This window comes from Tinamus guttatus, unplaced genomic scaffold (genome assembly GCF_059628265.1).
Source record: "Tinamus guttatus ecotype Peru unplaced genomic scaffold, ASM5962826v1 Tinamus_guttatus_pri_ptg000146l, whole genome shotgun sequence".
Taxonomy (NCBI): Eukaryota; Metazoa; Chordata; class Aves; order Tinamiformes; family Tinamidae; genus Tinamus; species Tinamus guttatus.
In genome coordinates, this window is record NW_028288680.1 from 573,609 (window position 1) to 599,922 (window position 26,314).

A 26,314-nucleotide genomic window follows, 5' to 3' on the forward strand; every position below is an offset into this window, starting at 1 on the left:
TATTTTTTGTTCTGCACTGAGAATGATTGAGTTGATTGTGTATATTCTCTTTGGTCCTTCAGTAGTTCAACTTTTCTCACGAAGGCATGTACAGGGCATGTTTTCCAGTCCTTTCATCAGAATCAGTTCCAAGCTCCTCCACTGCATAGGGTAAAATTGAAGTTTGGGTGGGGGACAGTGGCTGAACTAGGTACAGCAACTCTCAGTACGCCGAGATGCCTGGCTTGCATAGGCACAAAGCAGCTGCAAAAGCTCCTACCTGTGTGCTTTGGTTAGGAGAACAAGGAGCATTCTCATGTAGCAGTGGTCTCTGTTCTTGTTCTCCTGGAGCTCCTTTCTACTTCCCTATCTGGCTCTTGTTTCACGGATCCCTTAAGTGGATGCTGTTAAGGTAGGGTGCTGATGGCAGCTCCTTTATTTGTGGGCATTACTCTGGTTTTCATTACCTTCTTACTCTGAAATCATCATACAGGAGATCTACCTAGAGCAATGGGAGGGTGCTCCAGCACTGGAGCATGGCCGGAAAACACATGTCTGCGCTCAGCAGTTTCAGCAAGAGGCCCATCTTTTGGGGAAGTGCTGCTCCCCTTGCAGCACTGTGAGCAACCTAGCTCTGAACTTTGTGGTTCTGACTTGCCCACAGCAGTGTGCAATGTCAGTTAAAGACTTCTGTGTTCCTGGTTTGTTTCCTCTTTGGGACAAGTTCAAAACACCAGGGAAAGCTGACCTCCGTCTTCTATCTTGAGAAGCATTCCCAGGGTAGTAGAGGAATATTATACAGGTAGTAGACAATAGTGAAAATAAGCAAAAAGATAATTTGTCACCTCGTCCATGCTCAACAGTTCTACATGTAAAGGAAGATAATAAAGGAAGACAGTGGAGTCCAGGTAGGCCCTTTTTGCTGTCTCTATCAGGCTAACGGCAGCAATCTCTTTTCAAGGTTAAAGTTGCCTGGGAGCCCTGTGGGTGGGCAATAAAAAGGCAGATGAACTCACAGTAGAGTGAGATTGAGTGGGGCATATGGGACAAACTTCACCCAAAATAATGGGCTCTAACTTTGCTAGGAGTGAGGTTATTCTGTGAAATTGTCAGTTCAGCATTTGGTCAATTTCAGTGAAAACAGAAATCAAATTTTTAGTGAAGTTCTCTGCCACGGTAATCCTCAGATTGCCCAGGCAATCATTCTTCTGAACATTCTTCTGATTTGTTAGATTGTTGTAATTGCTGTTGCAAGGACTCTGATTTCACAGCACGTTTGTTATTTGTAATCTATGCTTGTAATTTGGTATGTTGTTTTTTTGTTGTCCCTAAATCAGGAAAGCCTATGGTACCGTATTTATGTGACTTTCAACTCAACAGTGCCTACATTTGGAATCTGCAGTAGGAAGCTGCAGTTTTGCGGGGTTGATAGTGTTTACACCCTAGCTTCTTAAAAATAAGCAAAATCACAAACCTTCCTCATCTACATCCATAGCTTTTCATGTGCAGATTTAACAGTTTTGGAAACAAGCTGACTGATTCAAGTAATTCTGTATGTAATATATTTTACAGTCTTGTTGGATGTCTGAAACATTTTGATGGGTTATACTCTGTACAGTAGTTTGTTTATGCTAAAGATTTTTCTATATTCACAGCTATTTTGAAACAGAGAGGCTTTCCATAGAAGTTGATGATATGCAAAGAAATAAAGAACTCGATTATCTGCTTTTTCACAATTAAGATCATAGTAACTAAAAATCTAAAATTAATTTTGTATGCATAGAACTAGAAAATCAGTCCAAAGATAAAACAGATAGAGGCATTTATTTTACTCTAGATGTGTTCTCTCTGTGTTTCTGTGTGTGTGTGTGTTTGTGTGTGTGTGTGTGTGTGCGTGTAAAATAGTGTATTTTTTGAAAATATAGATTATATCCAATTAACTATGCACCAGTAGTCCAAACCATTTAACAAATGCCTGACTCTCCTTACAGTAGAGTATATTTCTGAGTAGGCTTTTTTCCTTAAGGTTGATGTTCATTGAGTTTGAAGTATTTCATGTAAACTGGAGAGATTTATTTTGGGGGCACTGTACAAGATGTAGGTTTTAAAAAATTAGTGTTATGTACTTCTCGGTTTTGCTCCCCGAGGCAGGTAATTTAAAGTGCTATTACTCCTGCCATCCACCCTTTGCTGTGCTACCCTGCCCCACTCTCATAAACAAAAAAATGAACAAAAAACCCCACTGCAGTCTCTATTTGTCATGGTTATTTTCAATCTTTCTCAAAATCACAGTGGTAGAATATAGAACAAATACTTCCGGGGTTAATGGTGGGAAGATAGCAGTAGTTGAGTAGTTGAGCAGAGTTTTTTAAAGCCAAATTATTGTGGGGCTCCTGGTTTTCATTGTTCAGCTGTCATGGGGAGAACTTGAGCTTTTGTCTCAATCTTGGATAAGAGAAACCAATTTTAAAAATTGATTTTTAGATATGAAACAGTTTGAGGTCCAGGTTCCGATTTGTGAAAGGCTGGACTTGACAGCAGTGGAAACAAAACATTTCCTTTTGCAGGGGAGAATCTCCACTTTGTACCATGAGTGCTCCTCCCCTCTCCCCCCACCGCAATTTTGGGTGCCTGGTGCAAAGTGGAGATAGACAAACCAGAAGAAGTCTGGTGAAGGGCCAGTGAGACTTTTATGGAATGGTGTGACCAGAGAACTGTAAAATCCCCCATCTTTAGAAAAAAAATCAAAATTTGACTGGAGAATGCTCTGGGCAACCTGTGGGAACTTTAAAGTTAGCCCAGCTTTGAGGTGGAAGGAAATGGCCTGCAGAGTTCCTGTCCAGCCTATAGTACTCTATAACCATATGCAATGGCTTATTTTTAAGGCTCTTTGATGCTCTAAGATGTTTGGCAACAGAGAGCATGTGACTGTTTTAACTGTAAATGTTTTGACTTCAGTACTGCACTGTATATGTTCGGCAAAACACTTTGGAAGTGTTGTGTCTTTTGCTTTCATAATGTTTGTAATGAATTTTAGGCACACTGACATATACGAACATAATCAAGAATAAATTTGAAGAGGAAAAAGCAGGATTAAGACGTCTTGTTAAAGACACCCTAATGTGGAAATGATATTTCTACTCAGTCGCCTTGATTAGAGCCATAGTTATGTAGAGAGAGTTTTTTTTTTTTTGTAATCTGTTTCTCTGTTTTGATCTTATCTTGCCTGTGTGTCATTCCCCTCATGATATAGGCTAGTACCTAGGCTTTTAGATTGTAACTGTGCTTTATACTTAGCTTGCATTCTTTTGGAGCTTTCTTTTGGAGTGGGGTTTCTTTTGGAGTTCACTACCCACACAGAGAAAGTAAATTAACTAACAGACAATTTTTGAGCTAAGAAATCAGAGCATTCCCTTTTTCTTCTGCAGTTCCCTTTTTGGAGATGTTACTTATGTAGGGGTAAAGAGAAACATAATACCAAAAGACATTTTTAGACTGCAAAAGTGGCTATGAAACTTATATCTGAAGTACATTGCTTGTGGAGTTTAATTTTGCAATGTATTTTGGCAAACTGAAATTCTTAAGTGAAGATCCTGAAGCAATTGCTGTAATGTCACACCAGTATTCTAATATACTTGTCAGCTGAAAGACAAACAAGTGCAGGGTGATTTAAAATTTGCAAGAGAGTTATGCTTTATAAGTCACTTTTTCTGGAACTGTACACATCTAAAAATTGTTTATATGTATTAATTTCCAAGACTTTCTCCTGAAAGACTTCTGGCTTTCTTCCTTGTGAATAAACTTCTGGGTGGTCTAAGAATGCAGATCAAACCACTACAATGTCCATTTTTATTTGATAAAGTATGCTGGTGAAACAAAAACCTACTTTGAAGAGTCATGAGTAAGTAATTAGATACTAAAAATTCAAAGTCATTGCTTATATGAGTACTTAAAAATAATTCTGATTCAGACCCCGAAAAATCCAAAGAACAGTCAGTCACTGGCAATAAGCTACATGTTTCCATTACAGCTATGTGGCTGTGGAGGGAGTCATTTGCAATTTTTTTTCTACGGACAAGTGGTCAGTCAAATTCAGCTAGTTGAATCCCACAAAAGATCCTAAAACTTGTTTTGCCAAGTAAGGACAAAGGTCTGCACAATCCAAATATTTCTTATTGACACATTGCTTCCAAGTGAACTCAAGGGAAAGATTGTGAGACGCAGGGTATGATTATACTGATTCATTATAATGAGCCTTTCCAGTACCTGGGTGTTGTAGGACTTTTGAAGCAGCATAATCATAATGTTCTTAGTTGCACTAAGGAACGATACTCATGACTTTATTTTTTTTTTTATTTTTATTTTTTTTTCAATTTGATCTGTCCACTTACTTGGTAGTGCAATCTTTTGCACTTACTCGATGTCAGCTTTAGCTTGGCTATCACAATTAATTTTGTGTTATCTTGAGTTTTATGTCCTCAATGTCAAGTTTCTTTCCTTCTCCTCAAAACAAATCTTTTTTGGATTACTTATGGATTGCTGTAACAGATACTTGTTTAAATGGACTGTTGAACACCCTCTCTGTGAAGCCTGGCCATCAACCTCCCCTTTTATTTTCTTTTAATGGATTTTATTTTAGTGCATATATAAAAATATAAGAAAAATAATCCACAGGGTTGTTCTCCTATACTTCCTTTGTGATAATTTACTAGCTATAACAGCATTTATTTGAGGTTTTGCTGATTTTTGGAAATCCAGGTGTGTTATGTCATCTGTGATAGATTTGTGAGTGATTCCTTTTACAAAAGCTATTTCTCTGTATTCCATAGCAGTCTAGCACATAATAGGAGCTGCAGAGAATTTTTGTGGAAGCAGGTAGCAGAGAAGAAAAAGCAAAAGATGAAATCTTCCATTTTGTTATATGTAAAAGGATATTAGTACATGCAGGAATGAGTCATTTTCTCTAAAATAGAGAAAAGGCTGAAATCCACTTAGACTTTGGTATTGCTACATCAAGCATTTCAGCACTCCTACTTTTTGTTGTTTACTTACCTTTGTTATGGGGACAACTTAAACACAATACACTGAGAAGATAAAACCTCCAGCAAAATAGCCCTTTCTGTTGGAACTATTACACTTTGCATGGAGAAATACAAAGCTACAGTACTCAGAAATACTTAGTACACAGCAGAGCTGAGACTAAACTTTAGCTCTCAAGGTTTTAAGTGAGTATGCTTACCTCAAATGAGGCAGTGGGTGGGATGTCTCATTTCCCTCTGCTCTGCTTCTGTGAAACGATGTTGAGTGTGAAAGACAATTTCTTTGTGCTGCTTAGACCGTCACCTGAAAAAGGCAGGTCTAAGATTCCTTAGATTCCCTAAATATTTGCTGTGAAAGTAGTGGCATTTAGAAAAGTGCTCTGTTAGAGGTTTTACAACCGCAGAAAAAGGCTGGGAAAACAACCATCTCTGGAATGCCTCATCACCTCATCATGCCTCAGTGTTTGCATTTTGCATCATGGGAAGGGGAGATTGAGCCCAAGGTTTTGTTGGATGCAGCAGCATGCAAGCTCTTCAATGGCAGTTCTTGAACAGCTTTATTTATTAGATGATAGTTGTGAATTTTTATGTATCAACACTACTACCATTTCCCACCACCACGACACACACAAGTGGAAAGTGACTATATTAGGACTACATTTCCCATTATAAATTAAACTTGGATTACTAGTAGGTAACAAATGAGCAACCATGAAAACCAGCTAATTGTCCAACAGGCTTCTTAAAAAGTGTGCAAAATCTTCAGTTATAAAAGGCTTATGTATTTGGAGCAGTTGGGGCAAATAGGATAAGAAAAGAAAATCTCAAATAAAGTTACCAAATCATTTGAATAGAGAGTATTCTTAGATGACAGAAACTAAAATTGTGTACACTGAAAATACATTATTGTTTGACACAGAGAAAACATGCAGTTCCTCAATTCTCATAAAAAAATCTTCGCTTAACATTCCGTGGTCCTTTCCTTACTAAATAACGGAACACATTATATAGAAAGAAAAACAGAGGCTCATACTGTCCTATTTGTAAATGTAACTTTTAAAATAACTACTTGTAAATATGCCAAGTCCCCATTATAAGCAATATTTAATTTACATTAAGTAAAATATTAACATTGCAATATTTAATTCCTAATAACGTAAAATATTAAAGGGGTGAAGTTTGTAAGATTGAGAGGGAAGTATAGAAATGATGTAAATCTTCAAAAATTTTCTTTGTATAAATGTTTCCTAGAGTTTTGCTGGGAAGTGTTGCAACACCAGAAGAGGAACATTTTGTTCCTCCCTCTGAGCTAACTAATGCAATTAGAGCCCTTACCTAGCATTTGTAATACCCATGACAAGGCTGATATTGCTTGATTTACCTGTATGCTGAATATAAGCAGTCACAGAGAGGATCACGTCCGCTGACTCCTTCCCACTTCTTTCACAATTTTTATAGTACATTTAGAGCAAAAGACCAATTTAAAAAAATCATATAATCTAAAATGTTGGTGGCTGCGTTCATTTAGTATCTCTTCAAAATAATAATAATCCTCAGGATAGAGAAAGTAGATTTTCCTACATATTTTGTTGGAGCAAATCATGAACAAACTGGGCAGGCATTTAAGATGCATCTTCTGGACTGTTATACTGTTTTAAAAACCATTTTTTTTCAAGTAATACATCAGCTCTGATGCTCAATCTAGTATTTTCCTCAGATGATATGAGGTGTTAGTGGGAATCTTGCAGGTTTCTATTTACTAGAATATATCATCTAGATTATTTTTCATAGAACTTGGATTAGGGTACGAATTGAAATATAGGAGCAGGACTTCATTATCCAGCACTTGTGCTGGATAGTTGTGCAACTATGCACAACTTGATAGTTGTGCAACTATGAGTTGTGTTACAGCAAAGTCTCCGCTGTTCAGGGGTATCATTACTTAACAAGGAAATTAAAATGCATATGGTTCTTTCCCTTTGTTTCTCAAAAGACAACCCAAACGTGGAGTTTTATCTTTCCCCCTACTTGAGGAGATAGTTGGAAGGATAAAGGAAGAGACTGAAGAAAAAGCATTGGCAGCTATGTTTTTTAAAATCTTCTGTGAAGCATATTCAAGAGAATGTCTTTCATGAAAATATAGAAGGAGTTTCTTAAATAAAGCCTATAGAGTTTATTCATTTTTAAATGAGATATCTGATAAATAAATGGAAATAATGAGAAATGCAAAATCTTCACAGCTGGAGGAGAGAAGCGCTAGTGGATAACTGTATTAAAAGCAATCTAATAAAGGATGTCTCAAACAGAAAAAAAAGCAGTAATATTTGCATGTCTTTTCTTGGTTAGGTTCTGGGTGCTGAAATCAACAGTGCTCTAACCTCCTACATCAGATGAAGGGGTTAAAAGGAGGAAGCCTTGCAGCATGGTAATAGGCATACCACATTCATGTGGTCTGTGAGGTGTCTGAACTGTCTTTCATCTATAATCTCTTTGGGCAGGGATGTATTATGTTTGGCAGCGTTCATCTGTTGTACAACATGGTGTACCCATACAATGCTGCATAAGATAATATCCAAGGAATTCACTTAACAAGGAAATTAGACGCTAAGCAGCTTGGCTCAGTAGGAAAACATGTACTTCCAAGGACATTGGCCTTAAAAACAGGCATTAGTAATTGGTGAACATCAAAAGACTTGGAGTTCATTTTAGTTCAGATAGCAACAGCATCCAAATTAATTACGCCTACAAATATGGACTGGAAATCTGGTAAAGCAGATTGTGAGATATTGTTAGAGATCTAAAGAATTTTAAACACAGGAAGTACCAGGATTATAGTTTTGCATTACTGCATGTTGATGGTCAATTCAGTGTTTCAAGAAAGAACATGTGAGGATTTTAGAAGAGTGGCCCTAGTGGTACTGTGATACAGTTAAAAAGTTAATATTAAAGACTGCAATGTTAAAGATAACTTATAAATTAAAATAGGTTTTAGGGGGAATCATCCAGCAGATTCAAAATATTACCTTCTGAGACTTAAGTGTTCTTCAAGATAGATTTTTCCTAATAACTCCCTTAAATGCTTCTTTCACATTTCCTTGTATACTGAGTGAATGAAAGTAATGTGTAGTGTTTTCATTGAGAAATGATATTTTCACTTTAATGCATTTCATGTTATGTCCACAGTCAGAACAGACAGTTAAAAAATGCAGACAGAACTCAAATCCCACAAGACCTGCATTCAGTTCGTCTTTGGATATATTGAAAGTTAGGCTCTGAGACATGGAAATTGGAAATCTAGAGTAATCTTTTATGTTACAAAAATGGTTTTATCAGTATTTTTCTCAGTAGTTTTATTGCTGCATTGAAAATAATCACACTCAACTCTGATGGAGCTGTTAAGAAGTTTGTGAAACACTCTTAAAACAAGTGTATTTCAAAAACATTTCTGCAAATAGTTCATTTTGTGTGCATACATTTGTAGGGCCATCTACTAATGAATATGAAGTACTGAGATGTGGTGTTCATTGCCAGATACTTTGAAAATGTCCAGCTGGTTTAAAAGACATTTCCATAGAGTGCTGATTGAATATTGTATGTTGTATGAACAACTATGGAGAGGCATCACTGTGCCCTGGCAAATATCGGTGAAACTGTGTAGCATTTGCTTTTTCTGTTGCTGTCGCATGGTGCAGAAACTGAGGATGACCAGAAGTCCTGTTTTGTTCAGATTCTCTTAACATGATATATCCAAAGCCTATCAATGACCTATCATTTATTATTATTTTTAAGATGTATATGCACACACATCTTAGGAATGAGATAACATGTGATTTGATTCAAGGTGCTATTCAGGTCAGCTTTTGTTGTGTCTGAAATAATGGAGTGTTAAAGAGGGACTGGAAACTGTGTAAAGGGACCAAGTGACTGTAATTTCAAGAAAGCACTCCTTTTTTTTTTTTTTTTTTTTTTTTTTCCCCAAGAAGCGGTCATGATAGTTCACATGCTTATAGATCAAACTTTGTCTAGAAGGGTTACGTAGTAGATGTTGTTTTCTTGTTTGTGTATGTCAGGAAGCTGTGTGAAAGATAGATATTTTTCTTTTGGGATGTTCCAGATTAGTGACTAAATTGTCTAAATCTAGTCTCCTGCTGCCAGGGAAACGTTTATATTTTACTTAGGAAAAATAAACTAGTAAACTCACAGCAAACTGTAGGGGTTAGACATCCACCTCACTGTCTCTTTCATCTTCATTTGATGAGAGAATTTCTTTCTGACCCAGGTAACATATTAATGACATCTGTAAACAAATATTTCATTTTCCTCCTCTACTAGTCAGATGTCACTATGAAAATTCCAGGGTTTTCAATCTCTACATCTTAGAAATAAGAAAATGTATCCAAGGTACACCAGTCCAAGTTGTTTTCTTGAACTAGTAGTTGTATTTGTTGCTTTGCCAGAAAATCCTTTTATTTCATCTTTATACTTGAGATGAAATATTTTATACTTGACTTTATACTTGATTTATTTTGCTTCTGGATCGCAAATTCACTTTTGAAACTCTTCTCCAGCCTAGGAAGGCTCTAAGTACTCTAAAGGACTCCCATTTCTCCTGCTGATCCAAAAGTTTGCTTTGCATCTAGAGCTGCACAGAACTGCAGGCTTTTGGATTGTTAATCTCATGACTTCCAAGGAAGGAAACCAAGACATAGACAAATTTCCTACTCTCAGTCAGCTGCTAAGGCTTTTGTTTTGTTTTGATTTGAGATGAACACTATCTAATCATAACCTTTTGCAATGAAGTTGCTTCCTTCCTTTCAGGAATCAACATGTTTTACCTCTGAAGAACTTGCTTCTTGCTTTTCCACTTGAAAACCAAGTAGCCACTACACATTAGAAAGACTGCATTGCAGACAGAGGTGGAATAAGTGTGCAAACCAGCAACTTAAAAATCACCCACAGAAATGTTCTTCCTGATTTGGGCACAGGCAAAATTGAATCAGATTTTTTAGAAGAATGCTTTTTCTCCTTGTAGCAATCTTTTTAATGAATGGTGACTGATTCACAAGACTTCCATATTGTTTCCATATTGTTTTGTGAGGCAGGAGTAATTTGTATAAGTATTAGGTCTGGTTTCCCAAGCATGTCTCACTGCATGTCTTCTTCCCCTGTTAAATTTTAAGGCCATTCACATTCATCAACCTTATGTATAGAGGCTAGAGAGTGCAAAGGAAATCAGATTCTGACATGTTTTGGATAAGAGAGAGTTGTTACAAACATCTTGTTGAAGGAAAGCCAACAGTAAGAGAATGCAAGAATGTACAAAGATGTACATGCGCAAAGGGATGTACAAATGAGAACTTGTGCCCAACCACAGGAAGAACCTCAAGCTGAGCCTCTGGAGAGTCCAGGGGTGCAGGCTTAATTAGCACAAGTCTTCCCAGAGCTATTTATTACAGAGGGAAATTTCTTGAAGTCTTTCACATTGAAATTAATTGACTTTTTTTCCCCACAATATAAATAAAGCAGAAAGTATGTATTGGATTTGTTGAACTGAATTCTGTATCCAAAGTTCCAGAGTTAGATAATCAGAATAACAACTTCAGTTAAGGAAACAGTATTTGTTATGGAAAGATATTTCTGTACTTCTGTTAAGGAGGTCAAAATTCTGTTAATTTATTTTCTTTGGAGATCCTGGGAAATGCAGAGAAAAATTCAGTCACATAAAGCAGTTGCTTTAGCAGTGGTGTATTAGTGCATTATTTACTGTGATTCTTCTACTCCACTGCACTCCACTAGTTTAAATATGTGTAACTACTGAAACTTAGTGGAACAAGTAGAAGTAGAAAAGTGTAGGAACAGCAGAGCTTGTTCATCTTTCTTTTTTTTTCTAAATTCTAGAAGCCATACTTCTACCAAAGAATCCTGAAAAAAAACAAGATTAAAATTATTTTAGAAACGGATTTCTGATCTGTATCTTCTTTATGTGATTTAAGTAAACTGTGAATTTTGCCACGCTATGGGCAATAAGTTGATAAAACTTTCCTCAACCAAACCTCAAATAAATGATAACTTCTTTATGTTATTTCTGATAATATACTCAAGATCTAGAAAAAAGGCACTAATTGGTAAAGAGACTATCTGGGATATCAGAAGCATTTGTGAGAGGTAAAGAGGGCGGAGTAAACATTTCAAACCTTAATATGCAATTTTAATAGATAATACTAATAGGTCATCCGTCAGTTTTGCTTACAGAAGTATTACAGTATTAGATGGTATGTTTTGACATTTAAATATAATTTACACTTATTCTGTCTTTATTTTTCCTTGTAAAAGCTACTAGCCTTTGAAAAAACAATATAATTAGATAAATAATCTTTGCCTATTTATCTTTCTGATAATCCAATAACTACTTTACTTCCTGATCATTTCTGTCCAATAGGTGCACATCCATATCATTGACAGATCAGTTTCTGAAATGGCTAGCAATTCAGTTACATTCAAATATAATTAACTGATGTTTAGTCAGATTTCCGCTTGAAATCTCAAGGAGAATCTGTCATGTGAGATTGCTAGTGTTTGCCATTTGTGGAGGAGAGGAAATATGTTTTTAATGATATTTTAGTATTATTGTTTGTAGGGCTAAATAGATCAGAAAATGAGGAAAAATAAACTGAAATTAGATTCCTTAAGGTGGGCTGGGGAATTGCATTGAGTCAGCCATATTTCAGAAGCCCTGCTGAAGATAAACAAACAGTTCCCTATGAAAAAGCATGACACAATCCTTTAAATTGTCTTAATGGATTAGATCATGGGCATATCCAAGGGCTAAATGATGGTAAAAACCTGTTTGATTTCTTTTCTCGCAGTTGCCCAGATTTCTGGGGTTACAATAATGAAGTTGCATTAAATGACATGAAATATTTTATAAAATGGGCTTACTCAGTTTTGTTTAACTTAATAGATATGATAGGCAGATATAGTTCCTATTCTTTTACAAATAAAGAATGTTGATCTGATTGTATTTCAAAAAAGGAGTTAGATTAAAATAATCAAATATTTTATTTTATTTTATTTTATTTTATTGTATATTGTAATAGAGAAAAAGATTCTCACAATTGGTTGTGTAATCAGAGGAAGAGAGGAGCAGAGAGAAGATACTGTCTTGCTAGTCATGGTGCTAGTGCTACAGAAACCTTGCTTTCAGTTTGGTGTTAACCCTTAAGTTCAAAAAAGTTTGATCTGAGGATATAAAACATATTGCACCTATGCTGACTGAGGAAATGCCACTGCATTTTGGCTCACTGTGGAGAAGCTTAGAAGCAACCAGCTCATGTTCTTGAAGTACCTGAAGGAGCAGCTAGCAAAATCTGTACTAGAAGGTAAGAGCAAATTGAACAGCTTTGTCCTTATAGTGGCATTTCTGTCACTTTTAAGTATTTACAAAAAGACACTAAAGATCTGATATCTCAAGCTGAACTTATGAGTGTGAACAATAAAATGATTACTGTTGTTATGTGTGATAGGAAGTCAGGTTTAACTGACCATGAAAAACAACATTCTTTCCTATATTAGAGGGAAAAAAAGAGATCTGAGCATAGTGTTCAAAATAAAAAACAAAAAACCTTTCCATAATATATTTTAAATTCTCAGGTGTGAGTGCAGGTTGCTTTGGATTAGCAAAAATATGCTTATCACTTTATTAAGAGCATAGACGTAGGCTCCAAAGCCCTTTTATAATGTTACTGAGAAATTATTAACACTGTCCTCCCCTCAGAAAGCAGGGATGGAGTTTCTGAAACACATTTCAGCATATCCAGTGTTGTACAGGTGCCTCTGAATGCCCAGGAACAGACATCCAAACATGTGCTTCAACATTATATGGTAAAATCTTTCAGAATTACTTTGTATTTTTTCACTTTTCCCGAGAACTGCTCCTCGCTTGCTCTGAGAATATTGCTGCCAGTTAGAAGGTAGTTTAGTTGGTCTAGGCTCCTTTTCGAACTCGGTCTGTTTTCGTACAAAGGTTGCTGTTGCTAATGTATAGCCAATGCTTATGTTAAATACATACATTGAGCAATGTGAAAGAATAGTGAATAATTTTCTTGTTCTTAGCATGGCAAATGGAAAGTTCTGTTTCCATGACCCCTAAGGTTCCCAGAAACTGTCAGTATAGAGATAGGAGTTTCATAGTAGCCACCATAGAAAAAAAATCATGCGCAAAGAGACCAGACAACTGATGATATTATCTGTCCCTAGAAAGGGGGATAATCGCAGGGAAACATACCCATATGACCAGGATGTGAATTGTAGTGTGATACAGTGTGATTTTTTTTCCTGGTTTTCTCTAGTGCTTGTAAATGAAAAGAGCACAGCCAAACTAGTTTGAGTGTTGCTTTAAGTATATATGTTTATATGTACTTGTAGCTTTAATAGCCTTGCCTCTATAAAACATTTACTTTTCCTTGTGTAACTTAAGCTTGCTTCCAGGAATATTGGTGTTGCAGTCCAAATACATGACACAAAAAAGACAAGTTATTGAAATCTGCAATTCCAGTTATCACAGGTTAAAGAAATAGTGGAATACTGTAATATGTAGCCTAGTTGGATCTTAAAATGACAGACCTTAACACTACGAATGGTCTAGGAAACGTTATTAAAAGCTGATATTCTGTTAAGTATATAATACAATACTAATATCATTAGATATAATTATATATTATTGTTGCATATATAATATATAATGTGCTATATTATATATCGTATTTGTCCAGAAAGAAGCAGGTAGTTTTTCCTAGAGAGAGTCTCTTTGATCTTCCTCCCCACTAATCCATACCAGCATCAGCCATTTTGATACAACTCTTGACAGAGTCTGTTTTTGAAGATCTTCTGTAATGTAGATTGTTTAACATAATGTCTTTGCATTTGCAGAGTCTGTTCTAGGCCTTACCATTTTGTCCTATTTTTCCCTTTCTCTTACAGTAGCAGCATTTCTTTTTTAATGATTATTGACTCTTCACACGTTTGGTTTAAGTAAGTAACCCACCTCTCAGTTTTATCTGATAGGGCATGTTTCCTGTGTTTCTATTAACTGCTACTGTAATCTCGCCCTTTGGACACCCCAGTAGTCCCCGTCCTTCTTGAAGTGTGAACTGAGAACCAGCAGGAGTTTGCCACATGTGGCTTTGTTGTGCCAAGCATGCCGTGATGTGTGCTCTTGCCTGCTCACATGTCTGAACTCTATGTTTTTCTTTTCTTACAAAATAGCATTTCTAATTCACGTTCAGCTTGTGATTCACTTTAAGTCCCAGATCACTGTTTGTAGAATTTCCTCTTGCCATATTTGTGTTCAAAAGAAATTACCAGGAAACTTACTTCTAGTGTCCACACAGAGAAATGGCATGGGCAATTAATCTGTTGGATCTGTCTTATTTATCTTTAAGAGCCTACTTCTATTTATGAGACAAATAAGGAATGGAAAAGAGAACTTCGGAATGTAAAGGAATGGGAAAGAGAACTTCGGAAATTAACCTCGCAACACTTCCCCTCCTCCCCCATTTTTGTTTTTATTAAGAAAAAATTGGGCAGAGAAGAACCTCATGAGATTCAACAAAGACAAGTGCAGGGTTCTGCACCTGTGGAGGAATAACCCCAGACACCAGGACAGATTAGGGGTTGACCAGCTGGAAAGCAGCTCCGTGGAGAGGAATCTGGGAGTCCTGGCTGACAAGTTAACCATGAGTTAGCACTGTGCCCTCGTGGCCAAGAAAGCCAATGGGATCTTGGCCTGCATGAGGAGGAGCGTTGCCAGCAGGTTGAGGGAGGGGATCCTGCCCCTCTACTCAGCCCTGGTGAGGCCGCACTGGTGCAGTTCTGGGCTCCCCAGTAGAAGAGGAACGTGGAGCTTCTAGAGAGGGTCCAGCGTAGGGCCACGAAGATGATGAAGGGGCTGGAGCATTTGTCATATGAGGAGAGGCCAAGCGAGCTGGGCCTGCTTAGTCTGAAGAAGAGAAGGCTGAGGGGAGATTTGATGAACATGTTCAAGTACCTGAAGGGTGGTTATAGGGAGGATGGGGCCAGGCTTTCTCTGTGGTGGCTGGCAACAGGACAAGGGGTAATGGGTGTAAGTTGAAACACAGGAAGTTCCACCTCCATATGAGGAAGAACTTCTTTCCTATGAGGGTGACAGAGCCCTGGAACAGGCTGCCCAGAGAGGCTGTGGAGTCTCCTTCTCTGGAGATCTTCCAAACCCACCTGGACGCCACCCTGTGTCACGTGCTCTGGGTGTCCCTGCTGGAGCAGGGGGGTTGGACTAGATGATCTGTAGAGGTCCCTTCCAACCTCAACCATTCTGGGATTCTGTGAAAAAGAAACTTGGCATGCTGAACTGTGTGTCAGTTCAAGTAGAAAGTTACATATGTGCTTAACATATTGATTTTGCTAGCATTTCTTGCAGATTGAAAGTGAACTGTGTGCTTAATCTTACAAATAAGATTTCAGGTGATCATTTACATTAATAGTGTTCCATTTGCAAGTTGTACTCTGGCTTTAGCAGCACCGAAGACTTTAGCACTTCATACATTTTCTGCAAAGATGAAAAGTTACCAGAGTATATATACATTATAATGTGTATGAAGAAGTCTGCTTGGATTAAGAGAGCATCAGAAAATTTTGGTTTGTGGGAGACATTTTAATTCTTCAGGAGAGGAGCACTCTGTCCTCCTCATCTGCCTTTTAAAGGAAAGTTAAAAAATGCAATGCTTCTCTTCTTACATATTATATGCCTTTTACTGATTGCCATAATGGCATAATGAGGGGACAATCTCCCTTCTTTTTAAATACACTGTGATAAGTAAATAAGGGAAAGAGTATACGTCTCACTCTCGAACTATCCCTCTGTGGTGACAGTGGGTACTTAGGAAAGCAAAAATGAAAAATTCCACAGCGTTTCTAATGGAGATCATTAAATCAAGCTGTGACCCAGATGTTTTTGCAGGGTGCCAAACAATGGCCTATGTTACTAAAGAGTAGAAAACTGAGCCAGCTAAGAAAGAATATAAAGCGCCATGTGATTTCATCTGCAGATATTAAACTGATTCTTTTTTCCACTCTCCCTTCTCTCTAGAAACTTTACTTAGGAGTGTTAGAAATTTGAGGCTTGGAAGTCAGAAATGAGAGATACATTTATATTTTACTCCTCATGTATGTATTAATATAGAAACAACTGTTTTGTGTTTGCAGACATAAACTGTAGCATTTACATATATATGTATGTGTACTTAAACACAACAAACGGCAAATATACTTAATGGTGAACTGTAAATAGTTTGATTTTGCAAAAGTAAAAACATTTGTTTCTCTTACTGTTTCAAAGATCATCCATTTGACCATCCATTATGTTTTTTAAAATCTAACTTGCTTCCAAATGTCTCTTTGCCAAAAAATTGCCCACTGTTAACTGTGCTTTAGGCAGTGGTTTGTGCTGGTACTTTTACTACTGTGTTGTTTTGTGTTGGCTGTGCTCAATGCTAGCTAATGCAGTCTTCTACCATTGCCACTGCTAGCACAGCTGGGAGATGGGCTGGTCACTGCAGCCCTAAGTGCAGACCAGGCTCAGGAGGGAAGATGTAAGCAAGGCTTAATGGTAAACAGTTCTTGGTTGGTACAGGACTGAGATGACACCAGTTAATATGCAAAAATGTAGGCCTCAGTTGTTTACAGATCTTATTCAGTTATGCCTGCTAAGGCAAGGTGCTTTTTCATATGCATAAAGCAATGCACTGTTAAAGCTGAAAAATGAGAAACTGCAAAATAAGCAAAACTTAATTAAGAACATAAAGTCCTAGCTCTAAATGTTTGAGTCTTAAAGTCCCCTGATTTTTAATCTCTCTTAATTTTCCCCTTTCAGAGTGTTCTTTCATTTGAAAACTGAAACATTAATGTAGGCTTATCTGAGAGTATTTACCTTTTATCTTTTCCCTCTGATGGTCATCCATTTTATGTACAACACAGCCATTTCTTTTAGCTTCATCTTCCTGAGTTTTAAGCTATTTTTTTTGTGCTTAGTTCCTCTTGCACTCAATTAGATAAAGCAGTTATAGGTGATTGTGTAGACAATCTTCTTGCAAGTTTTTCAATGTGTTCATCCAAGCAATTGCTAGAAAAATAGAAGTTGAGATAGAAAGATAGCAGGCTTGGATGATTAAATAAATTGATGGTGGAGTGCTCAAGTATCCCTTATAGTATATTTTCAGTCTATAACTGCAGAATTAAATTTGATATCCACGGTAGGCCAGTATAATACATTTTGAAAAGGCTAATAGATTTTTAATATTATAAGTAGCTTAGATACATATTTTGAATATATTTGGCAAGTACTTTTTCCATGCTTTTGTCATACATGAGCCATTTTCTTTCGGATCACAGAGGGTTTTTTTTTTTTTTAATAGAGCTAATCATAGAATCACAGAATTCTTAAGGTTGGAAGGGACCTCTAGAGATCATCTAGTCCAACTCCCCTGAACACGCAGGGTCACCTAGAGCCCGTGGCACAGGGTGGCACCCAGGCCAAGCAGGTTTGGAAGATCTCCAGAGCAGGAGACTCCACAACCTCTCTGGGCAGCCTGTTCCAGTGCCCCCACTGTTAAGAAATTTTTCCTTATGTTCCTGTGGAAGTTTTGGTGCTTCAGTTTCCGGCCATTTCCTCTAGTTCTATCAGAGGCCACCACTGAAAAGAGACCAGTGCCATCGTCCTCACTGCCTCCCTTGGGGTACTTATATACACTGATTAGATCCCCTCTCAGCCTTCTCTTCTCCAGGCTGAACAGGCCCAGCTCCCTCAGCCTCTCCTCATAGGGCAGATGTTCCAGGCACCTGATCGTCCTCATGGCCCTGCGCTGGACTCTCTCCAGCAGCTCCACATCCCTCTTGTACTGTGGAGCCCAGAACTGGACACATTTCTCCAGATGTGGCCTCACCAGGGCTGAGTAGAGGGGCAGGATCACCTCCCTTGACCTGCTGGAGACGCTCTTCTTAATGCACCCCAGGATCCCATTGGCCACGAGGGCACACTGCTGCCTCATGGTCAACTTGTCGTCCACCATGACGCCCAGGTCCCTCTCTGCAGAGCTGCTCTCCAGAAGGTCAGTCCCCAGCCTGTACTGGTATCTGGGGTTATTCCTCCCCAGGTGCAGGACCTTGCACGTGTCTGTCTTTGTTGAATTTCTTAAGATTTCTCACTGCCCAGTTATCCAGTCTGTCCAGGACCGTGTGCATGGCAGCGCAGCCCTACGGGCTATTGAATACTCCTCCCAGTTTGGTATCATCAGGGTCATTGATGAATAAATTGAACAGGACTGGACCGAGGACAGACCCCCCCTGGGGGACACCACTAGCCACAGGCCTCCAACTAGACTCTGCACCGCTGATCACCACCCTCTGAGCTCTGCCGTCCAGCCAGTTCCTAATCCACCTCACTGTGTACTCATCTATCCCACACTTCTGGAGCTTGCCCAGGAGGATGTTGTGACGGACGGTGTCAAAAGCCTTGGTGAAGTCAAGATAGATGACATCCACTGCTCTCCACTCTTCTATGCACCTGGTCATTCCATCGTAGAAGGCTATCAGATTAGTGAAGCAGGATTTCCCCTTGGTGAATCCATGCTGACTACTCTTGAGCACGTTCTTTTCCTCCATGTGCCTGGAGATAACAGCCTGTATGAGCTGTTCCATTACTTTTCCGGGAACGGAGGTGAGGCTGACTGGCCTGTATTTGCCTGGATCCTCCTTTTTGCCTTTTTTTAAGACTGGTGTGGCATTGGCCTTCTTCCAGTCCTCTGGCACCTCCCCCGTTCTCCAGGATCTTTCAAAGATGATGGGGAGCGACTTAGCTATGAGCTCCGCCAGCTCACGCAGCACTCTGGGGTGCATCCCATCAGGGCCCATGGATTTGTGGGTATCGAGTTTCCTTAGGTGCTCTCTGACCCGATCTTCCTCTACCCAGGGCAAGTCTTCCTCTCTCCAGGCTTCTTCTCTTGTCCCTAGGGCCTGGGGCTCTAAAGGGCTGCCCTTGGTAAACACTGAAGCAAAGAAGGCATTGAGCAACTCTGCTTTTTCTGTGTTATTTGTAACCAGGGTGCCCATCCCGTTCACCAGCAGACCCACGTTTTCCCTGATCTTCCTTTTGCTGCTAAAATATTTGAAGAAGTTTTTCTTGTTATTTTTAATATCCCTTGTCAGATGATTGCATTCCAAATGTGCCTTAGCTTTCCTTGTTGCATCTCTGCATTCCCTGACTATGTTCCTGTATTTCTCCCAGGGGACCTGTCCTTTTTTCCACATTCTGTATACTGCCTTCTTCTGCTTGAGCATTGCCACAAGCTCCCTGCTCATCCACACAGGTCTCCTGCCCCCTCTGCCTGACTTCTTACACACAGGGATGCACTATTGCTGAGCGTGGAGCAAGTGCTGCTGAAAACTAACCAGCTCTCTTGGGCCCCCCCTGCCTTCTAGAGCTCTAGCCCATGGGATTCTTCCGAGGAGGTCTCTGAAGAGGCTAAAGTTGGCCCTCCTGAAGTCTGTTGTTGCAAGGCTACTTATAGCCCTGCCTCCTCCTCGTTGAATCCTGAACTCCACCAACTCATGGTCACTGCAGCCGAGGCTCCCCGCCACCTTCACATCTCCTACAAGTCCCTCTCTGTTTATTAGCATTAGGTCCAGTAGCCCACCTCTCCTCGTCGGCTCCTCCACAATCTGTGTCAAAAAGTTATCGTCGACGCTCTGCAGGAACCTCCAGGACTGCTTATGCCTGGCTGTGTTGTCCTCCCAGTTGATGTTGGGAGAGCTGAAGTCCCCCATGAGAACCAGGGCCTGTGACCGTGAGGCAACATCCAGCTGCCTATAGAAGGCCTCATCAACGTCCTCATCCTGGTCAGGTGGCCTGTAGCAGACACCCACCACAGTGTCTCCCACATTAGCCTGCCCTCTAATCCTTACCCACAAGCTCTCAACTCACTCATCGCCCGCTTCCAGGTTGAGCTCCATGCATTCCAGTTGCTCTCTCACATAAAAAGCAACTCCACCACCTTGCCTTCCTAAAGAGCACATAGCCTTCCATGACAGCGCTCCAGTCGTGTGAGCTGTCCCACCATGTCTCTGTAATTGCAATAAGATCATGACACTGGGGACGCGCACACAGATCTCCAGTTCGGTCTGCTTATTCTCCATGCTTCTTGCATTGGTGTACAGGCATTTCAGGGAAGTAATCAAGCCTGCAGGTTTCCCAGGAGGGGTGAAAGAGGACCCTCTGTGATCATATCCTATCCTCACTTCCCCACTACCATACTCCCGCTGGACGCCATCTGACCTAGGCTGTGTGGTACTGATTGCTCTGTCTGTGTGACACTCCCTGGAACCTTCTTGCTTAGTTTAAAGCCCTCCTAACCAGGTTGGCCAGCCTTTTGGCAAAGAAAGAGACGTGTGCCCCTCTTGCTGAGGTGGTTCCCATCATTCTCCACAAAGAATATTCCTATTAATATATTATAGTAATATTCTTATTAAGATATTATTATATTCTTATTAATCTAGTCTTATACTCTGTTCTATTCAAAATACGTTATCTATCATCTTCTTTGTTTTATTACCTGTATTCTTTTTCTCTAGCTGAACCATACTATCTAAAAGCAGAAGTCTGCTTAAAAGAAAAATCACCCTGAAATAAGATAGCTTCACAGTAGGGCTTTTTAATGGAAAATCTTTAGCAGCTTTAATGTTCTTACCATGTTCTTAATGTTCTTACCATGTTTAAGAGCATAACATGCTATTCATAGTTTAATTGAGTGAATTCTGCAATTGATTTGTTGCTTGTATTCCATTTTTAAAAATCTGCCAGTAACTGACATCATTGTTAACATGTGTTTGTACTGGTTTGCATTTCCCCCTTCTTGTTCCTTGGTTTGATCTGTAATGAGTGTAGATATTTTTTGTTTTGTTCTCTCCCTAAAGCACTCGCTGATTTTGTTTTACAATATATGTCTTTTCACCACGGTTCTTCATCAGCTTCTTCGTGATAGGTGAGAATACAATCATCTTCCATTCCTGCTTTGAGAGAAATAAAAAATAAATTTCTAGTGCACTTAAAGTTGCAGTGGAAAGTTTTAAAGTATGACTCTGTCCAATTGAAACACTCAGGATTTCTTCCTGCCAAAATCCTATTATGAAGTTTCATGACATTTAAACTACTTTCATGGTATGTTGCTGGCAATATTAAAATATACTTGTTGAAATGTAAACCTAGATTATTATTAAGTAAGTGTTGAAGAGATTTAATAACTCTTTTCTAGAACTCCTTGTCATGGATTTTGTAGAAGAGTAATACAAACCGTGCAAGCCTTGTGTAACGTAGCTTGATTCCATTACCTTTTACAAGCTTAATCAGAGGAAAAACAGTGATGTATTTTATCAGACTTTGAAGTGCTATAACCAGTGACAACAAAAATAATCAAAAATCCTTCAGTCCAGTAGTTGCAAGAGTAAAAAAAAAATCCTAATTGTCATAACTGTTTCTTATTTTTCACTGAAAGAGATGCATTTAAAGGATTTTTGGGGTTTACTTATTTTTGCTAGGGCTTGCAAATTTTCAGTTGCAACAAACATTTTGACTTTAACTTCAGTAACATCTGAAAATAAAGTACAGTAATGTAGATGTTTGACAGCCAAAGCTACTTAAAACTAGATGTACAACCAACTACACAGTTCCCTTTAGCACAATTGTTTAGAAAAATCATTTGTTTCAAGCATTATACTAGTCAGAGGCTAGTAGGCATGAAGTAACATGTATGACTGTGAGTGTTACTTGTGAGGAATATTTGCTGTCCTCCCTTCCTCTCCTCCTGACCTGACCAGGTGTAGAAGCTGCGGGACTCTCTGTCTGCTGAGTTTGAGGGACTTTCTGCTTCCCCAAGGTGCTTAGAGTGTATTTCAGGTCTAACTCCCTTTACTCTCAGCTCCTGTCTGGATTATAAGACATTGTCTCCTAAGATTACTCCTTTACCTTCAGGACTGTTTTTAAAGGAAACTCTAGTTTTATATAGCTAACTAACTTTTGTGTCATGTTGTCTGCTTACAGTCCCTACCAGAGTAATTTTTTAATACTAATGGATGTGTTTACTGAGGATGAAGAATATATGAAAAAAAAACAGTATGACAGTATTTTATCAGGTGTTCATTTATATGTGCAAAAAAAAAATTCCATTATTAAAAAAAACTGTAAATTGAGCAGTCTTTATTAAAATCTTTAACATATTGAATAATTCCAATGTAGTTATGTAAACAATAATAACATAGTTTAGGCTTAAAAAAAAAAAAGCTGCAAACATCTCTTAGATGACTAGTTGGGCATTTCTCTGCTGTATGCTAACACAGCAATACACAAAGTTAGTCTTTTATTTCTCCTAAAGATATCATAATTTAAAATAATGTTTTCTGCAGTTTTCTCCCAATACTGGCTATTGAAAATAACACCAAGTGAAACTTTTCCATAAAGCTCTAGAGAAGAGTATCTGTTCTGTGGCTTGAGCAAACTAAAGGAAGAGTTGCTTATACTGTGTACAGTCACTGTTATCCTGCACCACTGAAGAAAGAGCACTGTGAAGAGCACTGTTATCTGCTCTTCATCAGATTCGTCTGGAAACGTGGGCACTAGCCCACGTGCGAGGAGGCCGTGTCTGTAACAACTTGGCTTACACAGAGCACCTCAGTCAGATGCCAGTCACAGGTCGAGATTACCAAATGTCTGCAAAGGAGCAGAAAGAAATCCTAACAAGTATTTTTAGTATATTGTGTTTTAAACTACTTCAAGTTGATTAACTATTCACACTGTAGGAATGCAATTGTAATGGTTATGTTAAAAATTTTTAGGTTTTTTATTACATGCATAGATCTTCTAATTTTTGTGTAATAGATCTAAAATCAGTGATAATTCTAATCAAGGAAAAATACGCTAGACATTACAACAGTATTGTAAATCTTAATGTGAAAACCCAAGAGAAAAGGATTTTGAGAACATTTAATAGATCTACAATATTTAAAATAAATTTGAATTGATTATGGAGAAGTTGTTTCTGAGATATTTGGCTCTGTGTTGCGTAGTTTTATGGTTCCGCACGGTAAGTGAACATAAAGAGTCATTAAGAGTCTTGCTTTATATATAATGTCCATCTCATTTTGAGCTAGTAGATAAACAGATCTACCAGTATGCAGATTTTTCTGATTAGGAGCCCAGATCCAAAACAGGCCTATATTCAGCCTTACTGTTTGTTGCTTCTCAAGCTAAAAATCAAGGGAGTGAATAAATCTTACTTTGCTTTTAAAGAAGATCTAAGTTCAAAACAGGATGGTATCTGGTAATGCAACATCAGCAAATAAATAAAAATGATTAGGATAAGCAAACTAAGTTCATAGTAACCAATCTGTTATATTCCGAACACTGAATAAGATAGTTTATTTCAAAATTAAATGCATTTTGTAGCAATAACTTTCCAGAATTCAAAAGGTATTCTTAAATGTCAGTATATACCCAGCAAAGAAAATAATTTATTTCCAGAGAGCCCCGTGACTGTATCTCAATGAGACAAGGGATAAGCAGAAGATACCTTGTATAAAATTGATTTCCTCATGGTGCTTTTGTGCACAAACTTTGTTTCAGAACCAGACAGAAGGTAAAGGAGGCATAACACATTTAGAAAAATTACTACTGTTATGAATTGGGATTAAAATAGAGCAAATTTTTAAAATGGTCATCCTTTAAGGCATGGAGCTCCACTTCCAGAAAAAAAATACATCAGGTATCAGTAAGTAAGACTGAAGTACTCAGTATCATTTGACTTAAAAATCAGTTACATTCAAAGATTACAATCATTTGTGTTCCCTCTTTTCCTAGGTTTCTTTTTTTGATGCTTAATCATATATGTGGAAGTTATTATAATAAAGAGAGTATGTTTTGTATGTTAGCAAATCTTTTTCTCAGTATTGTAATCATTTATTTGATTAGGATAATGCTCAGATAATCAGAGAAGTAGAAGTGGATAAAGTGACAGTGCTGGAAAGAAAACAAGTTGAAACAATCAAGAAGCTCTGGGAAGACCCAGGAATTCAGGAGTGCTATGACAGACGGAGGGAATACCAGCTCTCAGACTCTGCAAAGTAGTAAGTGCATAATTGAAAGGTTAATTCAGACTTTACAGAAGTTAATGATGAGATAGGTTTGCTCAGATTTTATTATCAATACCTGTGTTGGCCTCAGATAAACAAAATACTTTTAATAATAAATTAATGTTTGGCTTTCTGGACATACTGAAACTATTATCATTCCCAGTTCTGAAGTCAACACAGCTGGTACATAACTAATTCTCCCGTGGGGAAAATCATGAAGAACAGCTGTACAAAATACATTGGCAACAAGTAGACAGGTCAGACAGTTCATAGTTACGTGAAAAGTTCAGGATATAAATAAAAATGAAGACATGCTGCTACCCTAACTTTCCCTGAATTTCAACTGTGAAAAAATACTTGAGAGAACAGAACTCTCCTATGTCTGCAAAAGACAAGTTACAAGTAACAGGTTTAAATTTCAGCCAAGAAGATTTAGATTAGTCAGTTATGGTTAATCATTCTTGGCAAATATTTGTCTGTTCTGTTTCTAACTAATCTTGTCTTGGAAAAGACGGATCTATTCTAGCCCCACTTTCCAATAAATCAGCCACAATTGGAATTTATCTTTGTTTTAAATTTTGCATGGATCTTCCTTTTACTATTAGTTACAATTGAGGTTTAAATAACAATTCACTACATCGCCAGAGAGAAGAAATTGTCTTACTTGTAAGAGAAATCTTGTCCGAATGGATAAGCGGTACATTTATTTCTCTATTTTTGGTTTTTACTCCCAAGTCTGAGCGATGATTGGGCAGAAAGAGCAGAATACATTGATGCTCTCGTTTTGCTTAAATAAAGCAAAGTTTCTGCTACCAATCCAGTTAGGATTTGGAGCATTTTTACTCTTTGGATTGACCCACTGTTGCCTTCTAGTGGCGAGAAGGGAGATTGCAGACAGCAATGCCAGGCATCCGTTGCCTGTCCGACTTGCAGCATACACTGCTCTTCTGTTTAGGCAAAATTTTGTTATCCTAGATCTTAATTCCAGCTCTGAAACGCACAAGCAAAACTGATGAGGCTAAAATTAGGAATGACTGTGTGACTAGAGGAAAAGCTAAATACATTGCATTTTATATAACAATCCTTAAAGTTGAAGCATCCACATTTGCAGTGCTTTCTATTAATTACTTTTTCTGAATTCTGTCCTTTCACATTTTTTCGCCTTTCACATTTTTGTGTGCTATTAGTATCACAAGTGAAATTATAGAGGATAGTTCTCCAGGTAAATACTATGGGAAGGATTAAGATTTTTTTGTTGTTGTTGTTCTCAACTCCACTGCTCATTTTGGGGTAATAGAGCAAGGCTGATACAAAAGTAAATTTCATCATTTTAGGTAGGGCCCAATTCATCTACAGCATATTTGAGCAGTGCCTCTTCTGACAGGTTTTAGCCAGGCTGGAACAAACACAGCGGTTTCAGTAAGGGGTCTGCACTGTTTTATGCCAGCAGCAATTACTCTAGGCCATGCACAAGTGGATTCCCATCCAGCTACTTCTATGAGAGCACTAGAGTGACTGCTGATAGGTGGTTCTTTGTGTTTAAAGTGGTATGGCTGATTTATGACATTGATTTTGTTTCTATTATATTTTAACTTTTCAGTTATCTTAGCGACATTGATCGTATTGCTATGCCCTCATTTGTGCCAACTCAGCAAGATGTCCTTAGAGTCAGAGTGCCAACTACAGGAATTATTGAGTATCCTTTTGATTTAGAAAATATTATATTTAGGTAAGACTGAGCATTAAATGACTTCAAACACAGCTATATTACAAAAGCAGTTGTTGGAACCTCAGTTGTAAGATTTTTAAAACTTTTTTGTATGTGTTGTCAGCCTGCAAATTTAATTCAGCAATTTTCAGATGTTTCAAAAGTTTCCTTCTAAGATTTACTGAAATTGTATAACAGAAACCTTTCCAAGTATTTCAAGCACTACATACTCTGAGCTGTTAGTTTAACTAAAAAGGCAGTTATGGGCGTTTAGAGGGCAGGTATTTGAAATGCATGAGTTCCAGTACAAGAAAATAATTTAATTTAGTTTTGAGCCAACAGTTTCTGCTGTACCTCTTTTGGAAGAGAGACCTTACAGATC

The 26,314-nt window shown here is 38.1% G+C and overlaps 1 protein-coding gene across 1 annotated transcript in view; it reads left to right on the top strand.

The window, feature by feature from the left end:
- Positions 1-26,314, top strand: part of LOC104579189 (guanine nucleotide-binding protein subunit alpha-14) — a 71,300-nt gene that overhangs the window by 39,381 nt on the left and 5,605 nt on the right. The window contains exons 3-4 of the mRNA XM_088522075.1: positions 24,064-24,218; positions 25,825-25,953. Coding sequence (XP_088378201.1) covers positions 24,064-24,218; positions 25,825-25,953 — 284 coding nt within the window. The remainder of the gene's footprint in view (positions 1-24,063; positions 24,219-25,824; positions 25,954-26,314) is intronic.